At 38.3% G+C, this 18,939-nt stretch overlaps 1 protein-coding gene across 11 annotated transcripts in view; it reads left to right on the top strand.

Annotated features, from left to right (window-relative positions):
- DMD (dystrophin) overlaps positions 1-18,939 on the top strand; it is a 1,020,507-nt gene that overhangs the window by 424,268 nt on the left and 577,300 nt on the right. For all 11 annotated transcript variants that reach the window (XM_035114377.2, XM_035114375.2, XM_035114388.2 and 8 more), the window contains 9 exons: positions 1,283-1,438; positions 2,532-2,702; positions 4,592-4,774; positions 5,304-5,438; positions 6,325-6,474; positions 10,141-10,302; positions 13,927-14,037; positions 16,078-16,251; positions 16,377-16,532. In XM_035114377.2, the coding sequence (XP_034970268.2) occupies positions 1,283-1,438; positions 2,532-2,702; positions 4,592-4,774; positions 5,304-5,438; positions 6,325-6,474; positions 10,141-10,302; positions 13,927-14,037; positions 16,078-16,251; positions 16,377-16,532 (1,398 nt within the window). The remainder of the gene's footprint in view (positions 1-1,282; positions 1,439-2,531; positions 2,703-4,591; positions 4,775-5,303; positions 5,439-6,324; positions 6,475-10,140; positions 10,303-13,926; positions 14,038-16,077; positions 16,252-16,376; positions 16,533-18,939) is intronic.

Genomic DNA, 18,939 nt, shown 5'->3' with positions numbered 1-18,939 from the left:
ATTTACAAGAAGTAAATTGTTCAAGTTCAGTTTCCCAGTTTTACATTCATAAAACTGTGTGCTATGCTGAGTTTGATAGACAAAAATACTTTTGTTTTTCTGTCAAAAGACAGTTTCTGCTAGTATTCTGGATTTCCCTGCGAGGGAGATTATTCTGTTAGCAAGTTAATTTATATTTTGTGTCAGCGGTGTAGCTAGCCGTAAGGCCGCCCAGGGGGTGGGGTGAGCCACCCACAGGGCAAGGCGAGCCGGGGCAGGAACCACTGTGTGGCACCAGAGCCTGCATGAAGTCCCCTGCCTCCCCCTCAGTTGCAGGTACCACGTTATCCAAAAAGGCGGCATGGGTCTCACGTCCACCTGCCGCTGCCTCCTCAGCCACCCTCCAGTTGAGGGGGAGGCGACAGGTGGACGAGGGCCCCACACAGTATTTTTGGGCAGCGCCATGCCTGCAGGATTCCACCTGCCACCACTCCCTCAGCTACAGGGTAGCTGAGGTGGCGGGCGGACATGAGCCCCATGCCTCCTTTTCAGGCAGCACAATGCCTGCAAGTGTCTGAACTGCTGCATCACTCCCAAGAGAGATGTGTGGCTCAGGCACACGGCAGGCACCATGGTAAGTGCTGCCCCTGCAGTAAGTGGTTGCACCCTGCCCCCCCCTATCTACGCTAGTGTCCTGCTACAGCATTTATTAAATGTGAGCATATGTAATATATATTTGTATTCCTTTTGTTATATACTTGCTCGGGTTCTGGACTGACCACAATCCGGCATGTCTGTCACTTGTCACCTCATGCTCTGATTGCATAGTCTAGTCCCCGGGGGATTTCTTCTGCAACAAATAAAACTGTCAAGGCCCCTAGTTGCTGTTCTTCACCTTCTGCTCTTCATCAGTTGCATCCTATACATTTCAAGAGTCCTTACAGATGTGGGTGGGTGGGACTGCATATTTTTTAAAAGGCCTATTGTGTCACAGCAAGATTTCTTATAGTCTTGACAAGTGGTTGCAAATTGATCAAGAAAACAGAGACAGCAGCTTAATTTGGAGAGTTATATTTTGACTTAGCGCAGTTTGAAGTTGATTTAAGATACAGTATTGGCTAGTACCATAATTCCCTAGGAAACTATAGTTGGCATGCTTGCTGCATGTGTGGAGCAACAGATCACAATATTGTTTAGAATATTACCAAGAAGAATTAAATTTAGTTTAAATTTATTTAATTGAATACCTATATATTTTGGAGGGTTGTAATGCAATGTTTATCATTTTGTTTTCATCCTTTAGGCTCTAGTAAATGATATCCAGACAATCCAGCCCAGTTTGAATAGTGTTAATGAGATTGGGAAGAAAATGAAGAATGAAGCAGAGCCAGAGTTTTCTTTGAAGATACAAGCTGAACTAAAAGAACTTAACGCTCAGTGGGATCACATTTGCCAACAGGTATTCCATCTCTTGCTATGCATGGTCCTCTTTTAATTTAATTCCTCTTTGACATAATTTCCCCTGCTCTGTGCATAACTACTGAATGTGAGAGGTGGAGCCAGACATTTGTGGTTCACACTAATTAACCTTCTATCTTAGTAAATTTATCTACCACGTCAAAATGCACGCGGGAAAGATAGATTTAAGTGCTAAAGTCTGACAATAATATAATCTATTATAATTGCAAACAGAGAGCTTGACATAAGCTGCAGCAAATAAATAAAATCCAGCAAGGTATGACACCTCATAAATAGTTTTATCTTCATTGGCTTTTGCTTTACTCAAAATATTTTGTAGCATTCCTATCAAAAAAATAAGGAGCGATATAGCAGCATTTTGATTCTGAGTTAAACCACTCAGAACCACATTATAACATCTGTCAGTAACAAGCTTCTGTCTGTTACAAACTTCAAATGCCACAAGTTAAGACACAGAGAGCAGAAAAGCAATTGTACTGAAAAAAGGCAAACGTAATGAAATTTTCACCGTGTCATTTTTCAAGACAGAATGCTGTAGGATCTTATATTATTAAATTAGAAAGAGAAAATTTAAGTAGAAAGAAGAAAGAGTGAACTTCATTTTGGATTACTTACCATATCACATTTTTCTTACAGTAACACTTTGCCTACTTGTCAACTTCTTGGCATCTCTTGGCACCATTTGGGAAACAAGATTTTGGGTTGACTCCAAGAGCAGAACCCCATTAACTTGATGCTTCCAGTGTTAGGAGGAGAGGGGATATTAATCAAATCTGCACTGGAGGTTGGGGGAGCCTCAAAAACAAAATGAGAGGTGGTGTGGAGGCTGGAGGAAAAATTAGTGGAAATTACCTCTCCCTCCCCCTTTTCTCCAGCAGTAGTCTATCTGGATCCACATTTCCCCAATGAACAAAAGGAGCCCCTTCATTCACAAGTGGGGAAGTCTAGATTCAACCCTTCTTTAAAATCTCTCTTCCTCAAAATTGAATCTTGTTGTGCTAGGCATTTACTTTAATATTCAATTAATGTCTGAACTAGTGTTTACAAGAAGAAACCATGTTGTTTTCTTTAAGGCCTATGCTAAGAAGGCAGCGCTGAAAAGTGGTTTGGATAAGACTGTGAGTCTTCGAAAGGATTTATCAGAGATGCATGAGTGGATTACACAAGCAGAAGAAGAGTACCTTGAGAGAGATTTTGAATATAAAACACCAGATGAATTACAGAAAGCTGTTGAGGAACTGAAGGTAACAAAATACAAAGTGACTTGTTTAATTTCTATCTGATCTTCTTCTTGAAGTTATTGTTACACACAATCTGTTTGTTCATTTGAAAGAGCTGGCTATTTGAGCTTCACTTGAGAACTATTAAATTTGAAGTGAATAGGTGGTTTAAAGTAATTTCACTTCAATTTAGCATCTGTTATAAGTTTTTTGACTCATCAAAGAATTGCATTTCTATAAGTTCCCCTCCCCCATGCTTAATTGGATTTAGTGTTGCATTTGTATACGTCCTTATTGTTTGTGGGTACCCACATCAAATTCTGCACCTGTTCTCATATGTTTTCATTCTTTTTTTATGATAATTGCATCAGATGGTATATAATTCTTGGGCTGTTATTCCTCTGAATGCAACTTCTCCCAGATGGAATTCAGAAATTGGAAGCACTCATAAATGGGAATAAGAAGGTTGCATTCAGCAACAATTTGTGCTTTCATTTTGCTTTCCCACAACATATAGAACAGGTGACAAGTCCCTGCTACACTAACTTACCCCTACAGGGCCGTCTTGAGCAGATCGCGCGCCCTGGTGCTGAGGGGCGGAGATCGCTCCGCCGCCCGCCCCTCCCTCGCAGGGCGCAATTGGTTTCCGCGCGGCAAAGCCGCGCGGCGCCCAGCTTACCAGCCCCGCGCCAACGGGGGGCTACGAAGAGCCGGCCCTGTACCCCTATAAATTAGAGATGTTACTTAGGAAAATGTTCCCATTGAATATAGATTCATTTCATTCCTTTACTATATTGTGGGTTTTCTCAGTTTTATCTGATATGGTATTAATGCATATTGGCAATAGTACAGCCAGAGCTGTTTTGCACCCTCATTTAGTGCCATTTTAGATATTGGCAATGTGGGGACTTGTTTCCTGGTTCAGTTCTTTAACTCTAAACCAGAAGCAAGGACAGCAATAGCTGTAATAAGAAGAATAGCACTGTATTTTGCAATATTTCCTACAAGTTTTACACGGGGTCAGTGCAGCAGCACTACAAGTTGCCTTGTAAAGATTCGGGCACCCATAACAAGGAGAGACTGCTATGTAGCTGAGGTAAGGACACAGAAAGATGCACACAGTGTGTGCATGGTATGTACTTAAGACAGCAAAAAGGAATGAAAACTCAAAACTATACACCCCAGATCAATTACGCCTGAGAACACAAGAACAGGCCTTTTCTGCAGTGGCTCCATGTTTGTAGGATGCTCTCATCAGGAAGGTTTGGCTAGTGCCTTCATTATACACCTTTAGGCACCAGGCAGAAACATTTCTCTTCAACATAGCTGCCAAGTTATCCCTTATTTTAAGGGATTTTCCCTTATGCTAAATAGGCTTCCTCGCAAGAAAAGGGAAAACTTGGCAGCTATGCTCTTCAACCAGGCCTTGGGCTGATTAACCCCAGAGCAGTAGCCACTACCAAATAATGAGGACAGCGAGAAAAGGAGCATGCCAGATCTTGAATAGGTGGGGAGGAAGAGGAAGTGGAGGGGGACATAATGCTTTCCTTGAAAATATGAGCCTCTGCAACAGGCAAGCTCGGCCCTCCAGATGTTTTGGGACTACAACTCCCATCATCCCTAGCTAACAGGACCAGTGGTCAGGGATGATGGGAGTTGTAGTCCCAAAACATCTGGAGGGCTGAGTTTGCCTATGTCTGCTCTACAACATGAATATGGAGCAGTGAAATTTGAGCGGAGGGGCTACTGAGCTGATCGCTCATCTTTTTAGCTACTGCTTTGTGGCATGGAAAATCAGGCAAAATTATATTACGAATTACGTTCTTTTCAAACAATGCAGTGTTTTTATCCTAGTATTCACTGCTTTATTTTCAGGTATCATAATGGATTATTATACATTTATGTATTTTCAGAGAGCAAAAGAAGAGGCAACACAGAAAGATGTGAAAGTGAGGCTTCTCACAGAGTCGGTGAACAATTTTATAGCAAGGGCTCCACCTGCAGCTCACGAGGCCTTAAAAAAGGAACTTGATGTTCTAACTAGGAATTACCAGCGACTCTGCAGCAGGCTAAATGGGAAGTGCAAAACGTTGGAGGTCAGTTTTTTCTCCTGGTAACATTAGACCACTCCAAAGTGTAACAGAAAAGATAGCAGCTAATGGACAGGTGTCGTGAATCAATGTTTGCCCTCTTAAGTTTTTAATATAGCCTACTGCAATCTGGTGCCCTCCAGCTGTTTTAGACTGCTATTCTCATCTCCCCCAACCAGCATGGTTTCCATGTTTATTTTAATCAGAATTGTGTTACATTTTTTTTGTTTATTGCTAAGTGGATTAAAATATATCCTAAAAATTATGCCACTTTCCTAGGATTATTAAATATATCCCCATAACTTCATGGTGCAATTAAAAAAACACCATTATTTTGTTCTTTCTACTTTAATATAGAATTTTGAAATGACCTGAATTTATTTACTTATTTGTGGCATTTATATAGTTAACCCAATAACACATGTCGTGGTAAAACAGCATAAATTATAGGTCTTTTTGTTTGCAGAATTAAAAAAAAAACATTTTCAAGCATTTTTGTATTAAAATTCATTTCTTTTTTAAAACTCTTCATCAGGAGGTATGGGCATGTTGGCGTGAATTATTGTTGTACTTGGATGTTGAAAACAAATGGTTGAATGAGATAGAATCAAAACTCAGGGCAACAGAAAATATTCAAGAAGGCACAGAAGAGATCTCAGAAGCACTAGATGTAAGTACTGACGTTCTGGTTAGGAACACAAAGACCTTTCCAATAAAAAGTTTCTATGTTAAATCAAAGCATAATATTCTTCAATGTGTGCTGTGATCTGTTCACCCATATGTATATTTTCCATGAATTGTGTTCCATTAGATTTTCAGTTATTATTATCATTGCTATGTACTAAAGGAAGATATGAACACACAGGGTTCAGAGAGGCAACAGCATTCTTAGAGTGGAATTGGAGCTGTCAAAAAGAATAATGTAGACTTCTGAACAAAAACAAATATTTTTAATTCAAATGCTCTATAAACTTATCTGCTATGTCTGGTGCCTGTGACTTATACAGACATCCACATCTCTATATAAGTAAATCCAATGGCAATTAATCCCAAGCAATCTTGGGTAGGATTGCAGGTTTTTGTACTCTACAATTAGATCCATTTATCACATTTCCCTTGTTTTGCTGCAGAGGTGTCTGACAGAGGTTTTAATAAAAGCCTTAAAAAGTATTTTTCAAAGGTCCCAGAATCACTCCAGTTATTAAAAAAACATTGACAATTCTTGTTTAAAAAACAACACAAATTCAGTAGTTTCTAGTTACCTAATTTGGTTGGTTGTGTTGACGGTCAATTCAACAAGGTAGCATACATTATAGCCACACTATTATGTTGATATGGCATCTAAGCCTTTGTTAATGTTTGCCTAGTCACATTTCAGATAATTTGTGTCAAAAAGTGTTGCAGTGATGAGCTTTATTTTTCTCATAAATACTCTTCTATTTTAACGGAAATGTAAGGTTTATTGCTTCTTTTATTTTAACAAGAGCTTTGAAGGCTCCTTTGTTTGGTGTAAGGGGAATGGCAAAAACAAATAATACAGTTTATGGATGTTTCAGTCTCTGGAAACATTAATGCAACACCCAGAAGATAACCGCAATCAGATTCGTGAGTTGGCACAGACCTTAACTGATGGTGGAGTTCTGGATGAACTGATCAATGAAAAACTGGAGAAGTTCAATACTCGGTGGGAAGAGCTACAGCAAGAGGTACATTTTATGAAACAATTTCCTTCACCCATACTTTTCTCTTAAACACTGTGTTTAACAGGAGAGCTGAAAGGTAAAGTTATCTGTCTTATAAAATATACTGTGTTGTAAAGATGGGGACAACAGCATTGACGCAAGAAGAAACCAGCAAAAGTTGTGACAGCTTTGGAAGGGGCCGATTAACAGATGCAGCTCTCTGTATATGTGTTTTGTGTCTTTTTATATGTGCATAAGAGGGTCTACCTGGTATCAATTTTTCTAGGAAATCTACATACATGTACTCCAAAGCTCTCAGAGTAGGCAAGAAAGACACTTTCCGGTTTAAGAGTAAATGGTCAGTTCCTTTAAGTTTGGCAGTCCCATTTCACGATGGAAGTGGAGCATAGCTTAGATGTAAACCTGATGTATCCCCAGTGGCAGGGGTGGTTGGTCCCATTTCGGCACCTGTGCTGAAACGGGAATTGCCACATCCTACCTCCAACCCCAGGAACACGGGTGGCGCTGTGGGTTAAACCACTGAGCCTAGGGCTTGCTGATCAGAAGGTCTGCGGTTCGAATCCCCGCAATGAGGTGAGCTCTCGTTGCTCAGTCCCTGCTCCTGCCAACCTAGCAGTTTGAAAGCACGTCAAAGTGCAAGTAGATAAATAGGTACCACTACAGCGGGAAGGTACACGGTGTTTCAGTGTGCTGCTCTGGTTCGCCAGAAGCGGCTTTCTCATGCTGGTCACATGACCTGGAAGCTATACGCCGGCTCCCTTGGCCAATAACGTGAGATGAGCGCCGCAACCCCAGAGTCGGTCATGACTGGACCTAATGGTCAGGGGTCCCTTTACCTTTACTTTACCTCCAACTCCCACCCCTGCCACCATTTCTGCCACTGGGGCGTTCACTTCGTTGCTTGGGGACAGGTAAGACAAGTTGCAGTGTCACATGCTGGAATGCCTTCCTCTTGTCTGTGAGAGGGAAGGCCTTCAGCTGGCAGCCGAAGCAGTGGGAGGACAGAGCTCTGCCTCTTGCACTTCTGCCTCCTTAAGGTGGGCGCTGCACCCTGCCGCACAGGCATGCCAACTCTGCCCCATAGGACTTAATATAATTTAAATGGGCCTTGAAGACTCAATCTGTGATGTATAAATAGTGCTGTGTTTGTTTTTGGTATGGTTAATTTATGGGAAGGGGCAATGCAGTTTTGGTGAGAAGTAAGGGGGGGAGGTGGCTTTGGCAAGATGGTCTATCTGAGTAGTAATTACTGTTTGTTTGTTTGTTGTGTGTGTGTGTGTGTGTGTGTGTGTGTGTGTGTGTGTGTACATTGCTTTGTGTTGGGATGAATATTTCTTGAAAAGTCTGTAAGTTAAATTAAATAAATGGAAATAAATTCAATAAATAGAAAACAAAAGAAATGGAACATTAACATGAAAACAAGTGGAAAAACAAAGTATTTTCCCTTGTGAACCTCACACTAGAAGGTAGCAAAATTTATCTGGAATAAAAAACAAAAACAAAAGAGGAATCCTAAAACCCAATGCAGTATAAGATGTCTAATAAAATAAATCAGTTTAAGAATACTTGGAGTACAGAATCAGCATGGACTAAGAAAAAATAATGCTTTCTTAGCTAGCATTTCCATATACCTGCTAACTGACCTTCATTGCCCTCCCTGCCCAAGGAAATATTGGCTGCACACAGCACTGCTGTACAGGTGGGCAACAGCAAACAAGGGGATAGCAGAAAAGGGGAAACAAAGAAAGCATGGGATAGAAAGTGTTTTATACCCATTTTCTGCCCAACCAACCTGTTTGCACAGGAAGCCATCATGCAATAGTTCTTTGACAACCTGAACTGCGAGTTGTTATGTTCAGTGGGTGGGGGTTGGAATGTAAGGAGGCTGTCCTCAAAGACAGCAAATGTGGAAAGATAAAGATTTAAAATTTTCAGGCATTGGCTTAGATGAGAACATCAAATTCCCAAGGGCCGAAGCACCACGTTTAGTTTAATAATCTTTCCCCTTCTTTCTGAACATCCAAGTCCCTCCAGTTCCACATAACCCTCCTAATAATCAATTAGCATAACACAGGACATTGATAAACCCTCATCACAATTCTTACCCCCAAAGGCGCTCCTTTCTGATTCCAGCCAACAATCCACATGATCACTCTCTGTGTTAATTAGCATTAACAAAGGAGTTGGCCAGCTCCTGACACTTGTAGGACTGCTGCATGCTTCTGTGACCAGTGTGTTGCCTCATTGTGGATAAAGCTGGCAGGAGGAATCAAAAACACTGGTAATTAAATATTCTCCCTTTGAAAAACACCCTCATTATTATGTAAAATGATATATATATATTTTCATTGAGTCATTTATCCTTTTTCTGTGGTTTATTGACGATTGGACGATTACAAAGGAACTAGATGGGTTTTTTAAAGCATTATTAGTACCGTATACAGTGTGCATGTATGACAGAACATTTGAAGTGGCTGAGGTAATCCTGTCCTGTGTCCCAGGATATAAGAAAGATATAAAAGTGAGCTTTCACAACACCATCACCACCCAAATCCATGTTTGTTTTACAACGCGCACAGCAATTTGTTGCTATGTGAGTAAGACATATTCACTACATTCCATTATGAACCATCACAGGAAAAGAAATGACAAAAGCCGTCCAGCTGTTCTGTTCCCTGTTGGTGAATGCTTTTATAAAATAGTGGTTTTTTTCATAACATTACTTTCGAGTCCTTGACCTCAAGGTTACACTTGATATGGCCTTGGAAATATAACTGGTAACTCTAATGTGTAGTGTGACTTGACCTCCAGGTTTATTGAGTGAATAGAAATGTTAGGTTTATAGCCTATTAAAAGAATGAATAATGCAGAGTCAATGCAGATAAAACTAAATTATGAGAAGGCAGAATATGAAAGAAGGTGAAGAACTAAGCTGAAAATCTCATGTGTCATCATCTTAAACTATTAAGTATGAAAAGAGGGGCAAAGGGAAATGTAAAACCAAAGATGGTCTTAGTAACCATATTGCAGGGTTCCGCTAATGCCATAGGGCAGGCTTAAAGTAATGTGACTTGCTATAGTAGTAATAGGAACAGTCTGACTCTTGCTTTCCCCAGTTTTTGTAATAAGGTGAGGAGTGAACCATAAAGAGTCAAGACAAAACTTAAGCGTTCTAATCATTCCTGGGAGTACTACCATTTAATCCAGGCTCTAAGAAACTATTTATATCCTATGTGAGAGTTTGTTTTATAAACAGCACTTTCATCCCTCTCACTTGTTGCAGTGGATTATCTGTAAGTGGACTATGATGACGGCAACTTTGTTCTGACCAAAGGAAATCTCCTGACATATATTAATGAGATCAGGAGCCGCCCGAGGCTTCAGAATGAACAAAACTATCTAATGGCAGGACTTAGTTTTGCAGTCTTCTACTCACTATAGAATTCCTCACTTTGATTTGGTTATTTAGAGGATTTTGGGGGATTTTGAGTTTTGTGGTTACTTATTTAAAACAAAAAACAAAATGGCTGGCAAAAAAAGGCGAAATTTATCTTACAAAAAGGTGGTTGTGTATCAGTATGAAATTCCAATTTGTACTAAAACCTGTGTGTTTTTAACAGCATTAAAGAAAAATTGAATGGCTAATACTCTTTTTCCTTTAATTTTCAGGCTGTGAGGAGACAAAAGGTTCTTGAACAAAGTATCCACTCTGCACAAGAGATTGACAAAACCCTTCAGCTAATTCAAGAGTCTCTTGCTTTCATTGATCGACAGTTAACTGGTTATATTGCGGACAGAATTGATGCAGCACAAGTACCTCAAGAAGCACAGGTGAGTCCTGTGGACTTTAAATAGCTTTATCATTAAAGTGGTCAGTATGATTCCTTTAATTTGGTTGGCTTTTTCCATTCTAGATGATTTCTAGAATTTTCAGCAGCTGGGGTTAGGAAGCCTCATTTGCAACCCATTTCTTGCAAAACTTCTTACTGGAATACAGATGTGCATAGTAATATAATATTTAAAAGGTCACCTTTATTTTACAGCAAATTCATGTTTTTAGATTTATTTTATGACACTAATATAAACTCATTAAATGTTTGTAAAGGTTGTGCTGTAACCTTGAAGCAACAACATGAATACTGTAACTCCCTATAGTGCTATTTTTATCATGCCATAAATGACTCATCATCTTTACTACTTTTAGTTAAAATCTTAGTAAAGCAGATTAGATATCCCATAAATAGTTAATGAGTTATGCAATCATTGATACTGGATAGTTACATGCTTGTACAATCCCATATAGTCTACTCAGAAGTAAGCCCCATTGAATTCAGTGGGATTTACTCCCAGGAAACTGTACTGTATAGGATTGGAGCCATAATCTCATAAAAAATGAAATAAAAAATATTGCCACATCCTTCCTTCCTTAGCTTTGTGTCTGTCAATATTTGCTTCACATTTTAAGAACATATTTGAAGTGCGTAACTTTCATTAATTGTATTTGTAAGGAAGGATACATTAGCCAAAATGAAACACAGAATTGGGTTGAATATTTAAGAAGAATTTTAAGATGAATGCACAGTTTATATTTTGAATTTAAAAAACCCTTCCCTTATGTTAAAATGGTGGCTTTCAGACATCAATGATTGTTCTGCAAAACATAATTTGTGATTTTCAAGGAAGTCTTACAAGGACTTTGATAAACAGATGTGTCAAAGTTAATAAATATGATTCTAGCTCAATCCCATTTTTGAGTGGGAAGGCAGGTATGCTATAAGATCAGTCTGCATTTAATGCAGCAGTTATTTTCCTCAAACAACTATATTCTTCACTAAAAAATAAAAATAATCTCCTAAGGATGCATCAATGATCATTTGAACAAGTCTCTAATATTTTTTGGGCTCCATAACCACTATGCTATTGATTAGGGTTAATTCAGTTTCTTTTGCTAAAGATTTATGTTGACAATGAGTTCTGTTGTTTCCTGATTGGACATCATATTCACCTAGTGGCTTTGGTTTGAAGTGCAGTCATTGTAAAATACAATATTTGTCTTCCTTTATTACTTAAAAAGTACCTTTCAGTTTATCTGAAGAAACAAAATAATAAATTGGGTAGGGGAAATAAAACCAGCCACATGAAACCACTTCAAATCCCTTGAAAACTGCAGGTATTACATTGGCATACAGCTCAACATTGTCTGCACTGACTGGCAATACAACCATCTTTACCACCTTTTTGCCTGTAATGCATGTGCTCTACCTGGACCCTCCTCTAATATTTTTTTTAATCAATTAACTTTATATACAGTAACTGGTGAACCATTTTCAATATGCTTGTGTCCTTCCCCCCTGAAGCATAATGTCAAATTTTGTTAATTCTCTTTCTATTTGTGACCACATTTTGTAAATGCATCACAGCCACAATAGCAATAAAAAAGTTCTTCTCTGTCTCCTCTTCTCTGTAGCATGTTAGATAGTTTCCATCTTTCCTTATGCATACATAAAATATTCTAATGGGTGGGTTATTCCATATCATTTGTGGGCTTGTTTTGTCCATCTCTGATAAACCAAATGTGCTTGTGTTTAATCACAGTAGCTAGACTTGTCCAATTTCTAGAAGCTTTATTTTATTTTGAACATACATGAAAATATGTGTATGTGCTAATAATTCATATGCATCTGATTAACTGACTGATTGGAAACTTTATAATACTTTATTATACAATGCCAAGTATGAATTGTCAACTGACAATCACATGGGCTAAATCTTCCTCCTGAAGTGTGCACCCCTCTCCTTCCATTACAAACCCTGTATATTCTCCCAGGGTTGACCGAAAAGGGTACAAGGAAGAGACTTTTCTTCCTTCTACTTTTCTAACCCCACACCCACCCCTTTTATCTTCTATTTCCCATTTTGGTCATGGACAAGAGTGAAAGCAGAGGAAGAGTCACATAGGGGCTTTATTTCACTATATCCCACCCCATTTTAAGCATGTTGAGTAGAAAACTAAGAAGAATTTATCTGTGTGTCTGTATGCCAGAATGTGTCCACCTAGGCAATAGATCTCTAAAGTGTTAATGCTGCAACTTCAGGCAAGGCAACCTGTTTTAAATGAGACACCAGGCGCATAGAGCACTGCATGGGTACGTTTTTCTTACATGTCCAGCTTCATGTTTAAATCAAACCGTTGACTCTACCCTGCCCCATCACCCCAAGATCAAGGTGGAGAAGAAAGGGACATGCAAAAGAGACTGTTGTCTTCTATGTGAACTTCTTGGTGTGTCTATCCTCTCCTTCCATAAATATCTCGATAAATAGTGCTGGGCAGAGTGTGCTGCAAGATTGGGAGTGTCCCCACGTGCTTGTCAGACTCCCCTCCACATTCATGTTAACTGCTGGTGGATAAAATCGCCTGTATAGTAAATGAGCATATGAGGAAAAAGCCAAAATTCTTACAGTTTCTAGCTTTTACCACATCTGTTCATTTTCAGTTAACAAAACTACTATTTGTAACGTTAATGGAATTACAGACTTTATGTTCTTAGACAGAAGATATAGCCAGCTTTAGCCTTGTACTTCCAGGGAATAGAGAGAGAGAATTGCTGATTTGATTAAAATGTGGTCTAGATAAAACCTTCTGACAGATTTTCTTCCCACATTTTGCAGTAATGGTCCCTAATATTCATCTTGATGAGAAAGAAAGCTGCCAGATATTTCCTGGTATAGCTGTTCTCTCTGGTAATTGTTTAGCAGTTCATCCACTAGCAGATATTCATTTCCAACAAATTCCACATAAATTGGTTTGAATTGGTCTAAATTAGCTCATCTCAGTGTGTAGGATATGAATTGTATTGTGTGGCATTGCATTGGTCAGTATTGTGCAAGACACTTGGTTTCTTCTTATGAGCCTACTCTATCATGAGGTGTTAAAATTTGCATTGGAGCAATTTCACCAATCGCTGGTTCTTATTGGAAATAACAGACAGAAATAGTTGCTGGAAAAATCACTGAGATTTTTACCTTTTATATACTTGCTTCAGAGTGGTGTGTGTTTATCGTGCTTTTTTAAAAAACTATTTTTTGAAAACCACTTCTTCTACTATAAACCCCCATTTTTTTCACATTTAATTGTTTCTATAGTTATATTTCATTTTTGTAGGGATGAGAATTGTAACACAGATGAAGAAGCCTTTATTATGTACCTACAATGCAATTAAATTGTTCTTTTCTTCAAAATATGGAACCAAGTTATATTTTTTTGTTTTATGTCCAAATGGGCATAAAAGTTACTATCATTTTCAAGCAATAAGAAGAGTATACCAAGTGGAGCACAAGACAGTGTCACAATCTTAGTAATTTCATATGATTTATTCCAGAGCCTGGATCTTATATATTTCCCTGTCAAAATAATCTACTTTGATTTTAAACACATCTTTTTTTTCCGCCAAACAGAAAATTCAATCAGAGTTGACAAGCCATGAGATTAGTTTGGATGAAATGAAAAAACGGAACCGGGGTAAGGATGCCACCAAAAGGATATTCTCCCAAATCGATATTGCACAGGTTTGTAAAATTGACTTTCTTTTACATACTTAGTTTGAATCCCTTCTTTAAAATACACAAAACAAAATAAGCAATCATTGATTACCTGTGAAACAGCTATACTTTCTATCCACAGGGTGGTGGTTGATGTTTTTTGGGGGGAGGGAGGAAGAAAGTCCTGCTTGCTTAGCTTATAACATTATTATATGATTTACAATGAAACCAAGGAAAAACCAGCATATATATAAAAAATGTGTAGGGTTGAAGTGCCTTGTTTCAGGAAATTCAGAACGGATGCTTTTGTTAATGCAAACCATACATTTTTGAAAAACCTCTTCTTGTTGTTTTCAACTTCACAAATACCCTTCTGCCACAAAAATAAATGCTTCGGTCAGAATTTTTTTTTAGCTGTGAGGCCTGATCAGCAACCCAAAGAGAGTTTTAAGCTTACTGTTTGCTTGAAGAGCACGCCTGATGGCAAACATTTTTTGAAATGGACAGTAATTTTAAGGAGCAGGTTCAAAAAACTACTGTCTATAATACCGTAATAATTCCAAATAATAATTCCCAAAATAAGAAGATCCTGCTGGATAAGACTCATCTAGTCCATCACCCTGTTTTCACTGTGGCAAACGAGTTGCCTGTGGGAAACCTGCAAGCATAACAGGACCTGAGCATAACAGCAAGACACAAACACACACACACACATTTTCCAGCAAATGGTATTCAGAAGCATTACTGCCTCTGACTAGTGGCCATTAGTAACCTTAAAGGTAAAGGTAAAGGGACCCCTGACCATTAGGTCCAGTCGCGGACGACTCTGGAGTTGCGCGCTCATCTCGCATTATTGGCCGAGGGAGCCGTCGTATAGCTTCCAGGTCATGTGGCCAGCATGACTAAGCCGCTTCTGGCGAACCAGAGCAGCACATGGAAATGCTGTTTACCTTCCCGCTGGAGCAGTACCTACTTATCAACTTGCACTTTGAGGTGCTTTCGACCTGCTAGGTTGGCAGGAGCTGGGACCGAGCAACGGGAGCTCACCCCATTGCGGGGATTCAAACTGCCAACCTTCTGATCGGCAAGCCCTAGGCTCTGTGGTTTAACCCACAGCGCCACCTGCGTCCCACATTAGTAGCCTTATCCTCCATGAATTAGTCCAATTCACTTTTAAAGATATCCAGTTAGTGGTCACCACTGTCTCCTATCGGAGGGACTTCCAAAGTTTAACAGTATGAAACATTTCACAGACCTTGTGCAAGCCAGCTGATTTACCATGAGCATTTTTATTTTTACCCCAACCTTCAGGTTTGGGGAAAAAGAAAACTAACAAAACCATACTTTTATGGAAAGCTACATTAACTTTTTCAATTTTTTTGCCAGTGGTTAAAGATGATAACTCATATCTACTATTTTGTATCTGCTCTGTCAAGCTTACTCTAATGTAGTGCAGTGGGTGGCGATTCCTGTTAAAAAGAAAAAAAATGCTATTCATGTGCATCTTACCATTGGATTCTTTTTTTCCAAAATGCACACACTGTGCATAAATAACTTATGTTGCCTAATAATAATAATAATAATAATTTTATTTATACCCTGTCCATCTGGCTGGGTTTCCCCAGTCACTCTGGGCGGCTTACAGCACATAAAAAATGGTAAAACATTAGATATTAAAATTTTCCCAATACAGGGTTGCCTGAATATGACCTGAAACTAATAATACACTTGAAGACTAAATATTCTAAGGAAATGCAACTCAATATTACAACCTATTTGGTCATTTGTGTGAAATGACCTAGCAAGTAGCATTCTTTAAATTCTTGGGAACTTGCTATCAATCCGAAGGAAACTACACAGGAGGGCACAGTGTAATTGCTTGCTAAGCTGCCAAGACATGCTTTCAGGAGAAAAATAAAGGAAATATCCAAGTTTCTCCTCAGTATGGACTGCTCTGTCCCTTATTTTAAAAGTCTTCATAAAATCATGACCGTGACTGTATTAGCATAATGACTTAATCTGCATACTTTGTACCCCTCTTCCTTTCATCACATATATTATTTTCAGAAAAAGCTACAAGATGTCTTCTTGAAGTTTCGCTTGTTCCAAAAGCCAGCCAATTTTGAGCAGCGCTTACAGGAATGTAAAATAATTTTAGATGAAGTGAAATCGCAAGTGCCGAAGTTGGAGTTGAGGAGTGTCGAGCAGGAAGCAGTGCAATCGCAGCTTGATCACTGTATGGTGAGTATTTACAATGCAATAATAGTTCACATGTAAGACATCTTATTTGACTACACCTATGACATTTCACAAAAAATCAGTGTAATTTCAGTGAAATTAAACATTTCCCTTTCTGTGTTGGCTAGAAATTGTATAAAACTCTTAGTGAAGTGAAATCTGAAGTGGAAACAGTCATAAAAACTGGGCGTCAGATTGTGCAAAAACAGCAAACGGAGAACCCAAAAGAACTGGATGAAAGGCTAACAGCTTTGAAATTACAATATAATGATTTGGGTGCCAAGGTATGTTCTACACTTTTCAGTGCTAAAGCGAAATATATATCATCCATTTTGTTGTAATTTATTTTATTTTTCTCTCTTAACTTGATTTTATTTGTCTTTCCTTTTTTGGTAAGAAACAATTCTATTAACCGACTATTCAGAGCAGCCCAATTATATATTGAAATAATGTAACTAAGCAATATCATTTCAGCTAAGGTGGAATCTTATATGAAATTCATTACATCCCTTTGACATAACTGGTAGCTAGATTTTTTTAAAAATTTCTGTCCAAATTTATTTTTCATATTCAAGTGGAAGAAAATGGAGAACATATTTAACATGAAATATATGTCAAGCACAACAGATAATAACAGTGCTTTATTATATACTGTGTAAAGATAGGATAAACATGCATCCTCCAAAAAGATATTTGACCCATAGGAGAACCAATATTCTCTTTTTTATATTATGTGACATTTCTAAGTGTAGAATTAGATATGTGGAGGACTGGCCTTCGTATTCAGGATGATGGTTTTCAAGAGGACTTGCAAATACTTGATACTTTCTATTAAAAAATAAATAAATGCAGGTTTTGCCCCCACGGCCTACAGTCAAGAAAACAGGAGTAGAATAGGAAAATGCAAAATTAAGTAGCACATGCCAGTGTGAAATATGTCATTTTAAATGAGGATTTTAATGGCAGTGAAAAGAGCCTTATGGATGGGACAACAAGTGAAAATGGGTAGAGTATGTGTGTAATCTTTGGTTTGCATAGGAGAAAGTTATTGGAGGCGTGAAGACAGTATAAGGAAGCATAGGAAGAGGGAATGTGTGCATTTTCACTGCTCCATCATTTATAAGGCTACTTAATCCTTCTCACTCTGTTAGGTTTTTAGTCTAAAACTAATCACCCTGAAATGGAACGATACAGGGAAGATACGAAGAGCCTGTATATGTTTTCCCTTAGGTGAAAAAGCATCCTGGACAGGGTCATTTCAACCTGATAATTGACGAATGAAGAAAACAGCATTTTACCATCAGCCCTTCCTCCAACCAAATTCTAAACTAATCCTGCTTTAAACAAACAAACAAACAAACAAACAAACAGTCATGTAATGTGTACTTTGGTTCAACTGTTGTGAGATGAAATGATAAACGGAGTTAACTGTGTAAAAAAGAAAGACCTTAAGATGGCAGTATTTCCTACATTTCTTTTATAACATGTAAAACGAAAATGGGGAAATAAAGTGATATTACGGTACCCATTATAGTTTACACCTAACCATACAATTCTTCTAACTCTCCTACTTGAAATAGGGGGAGGGGAGCATATATATATATATATATATATATATATATATATATATATATATGTATGTATGTATGTATATGTATATATATGCATATGTATATATATATGCATATATGCATATATGCATATATGTATATGCACCTGTCATTATTTCTCTAAACTCAATGAAGCACCACTTGTATATAGTTTTGTATGCTCTTAACTATTTCAAAATTTTCATTTCTAGTAATAAACAGTCCCATTAGAATTCATATGTTCCCTTTGTCCCAAAAGCAAAACAACCAGGATGGACTGTGGCTGCAGTCTTATATAATACTGAATGAAGCACTGAGCTCCGTTGAATCCAGCAAACTTACTTCTGAGTGAAATATGCAAGAGGTTGCATTGCTACTACTATGCAAAAGACACCAGATTTCCCCCTCTAATAAATAGTGTGGAAATGTTAAACTTCAACTATCAACAGCTTTTTGCATTAACTATGCATATATGAAAAAGAATGGGGGGGGAATAAGCTCAGTAGTAGTTAAACACATACTGAAAGTTGCATCAAAAGTATTTACATAGTGCAGTTTTCCATGTCATAAGCGTACGCCCATGGATCAGAAATTCCCAAGGGTGCTAACAACAAGCTACTGAGGCTAAAGGGGAGGCGATTATTCATTTGTCTTTTTGCATTGCTTTAATCTGTTAAATGCTGAGGACTCTTTTGAACCTATCTCAATCACCTTACCCCCTCCCCCCAAAAAAGGAGATTTGCAACTAGTTGGTAGTTACTAAGTACTTCTAGGTGCAAGGAGGGACTTTTGAGAAGCACCTGACTCCCTGGACCCACATGGTAACTTCCTCCAGGATAGCTTTTATTAAGTGTGATGGGTAAGGGTCAAAAGAACAGGTGTTGGGCGTGTGATATGAACCTGTCATTCAGTTTATATGGGTGGAAGCTTCTTTGAATGGAATGAAAATGGAACTAAGCCGTTGTCTCATTTCAAAACAATGAAGTATGAAGTTAAACTAAAAGAGAATTCAGGTGGGTACGATAACAAAAAGCAAAATAAAAATAAATGGCCATTTTCATTATAATTTCTGATAACAAATTGTGTTTGAAGAGTTGCTACT

The sequence above is a fragment of the Zootoca vivipara genome, chromosome 4 (assembly GCF_963506605.1).
Source record: "Zootoca vivipara chromosome 4, rZooViv1.1, whole genome shotgun sequence".
Lineage (NCBI taxonomy): Eukaryota > Metazoa > Chordata > Lepidosauria > Squamata > Lacertidae > Zootoca > Zootoca vivipara.
This window is presented reverse-complemented; position numbering and strand designations above follow the sequence as displayed.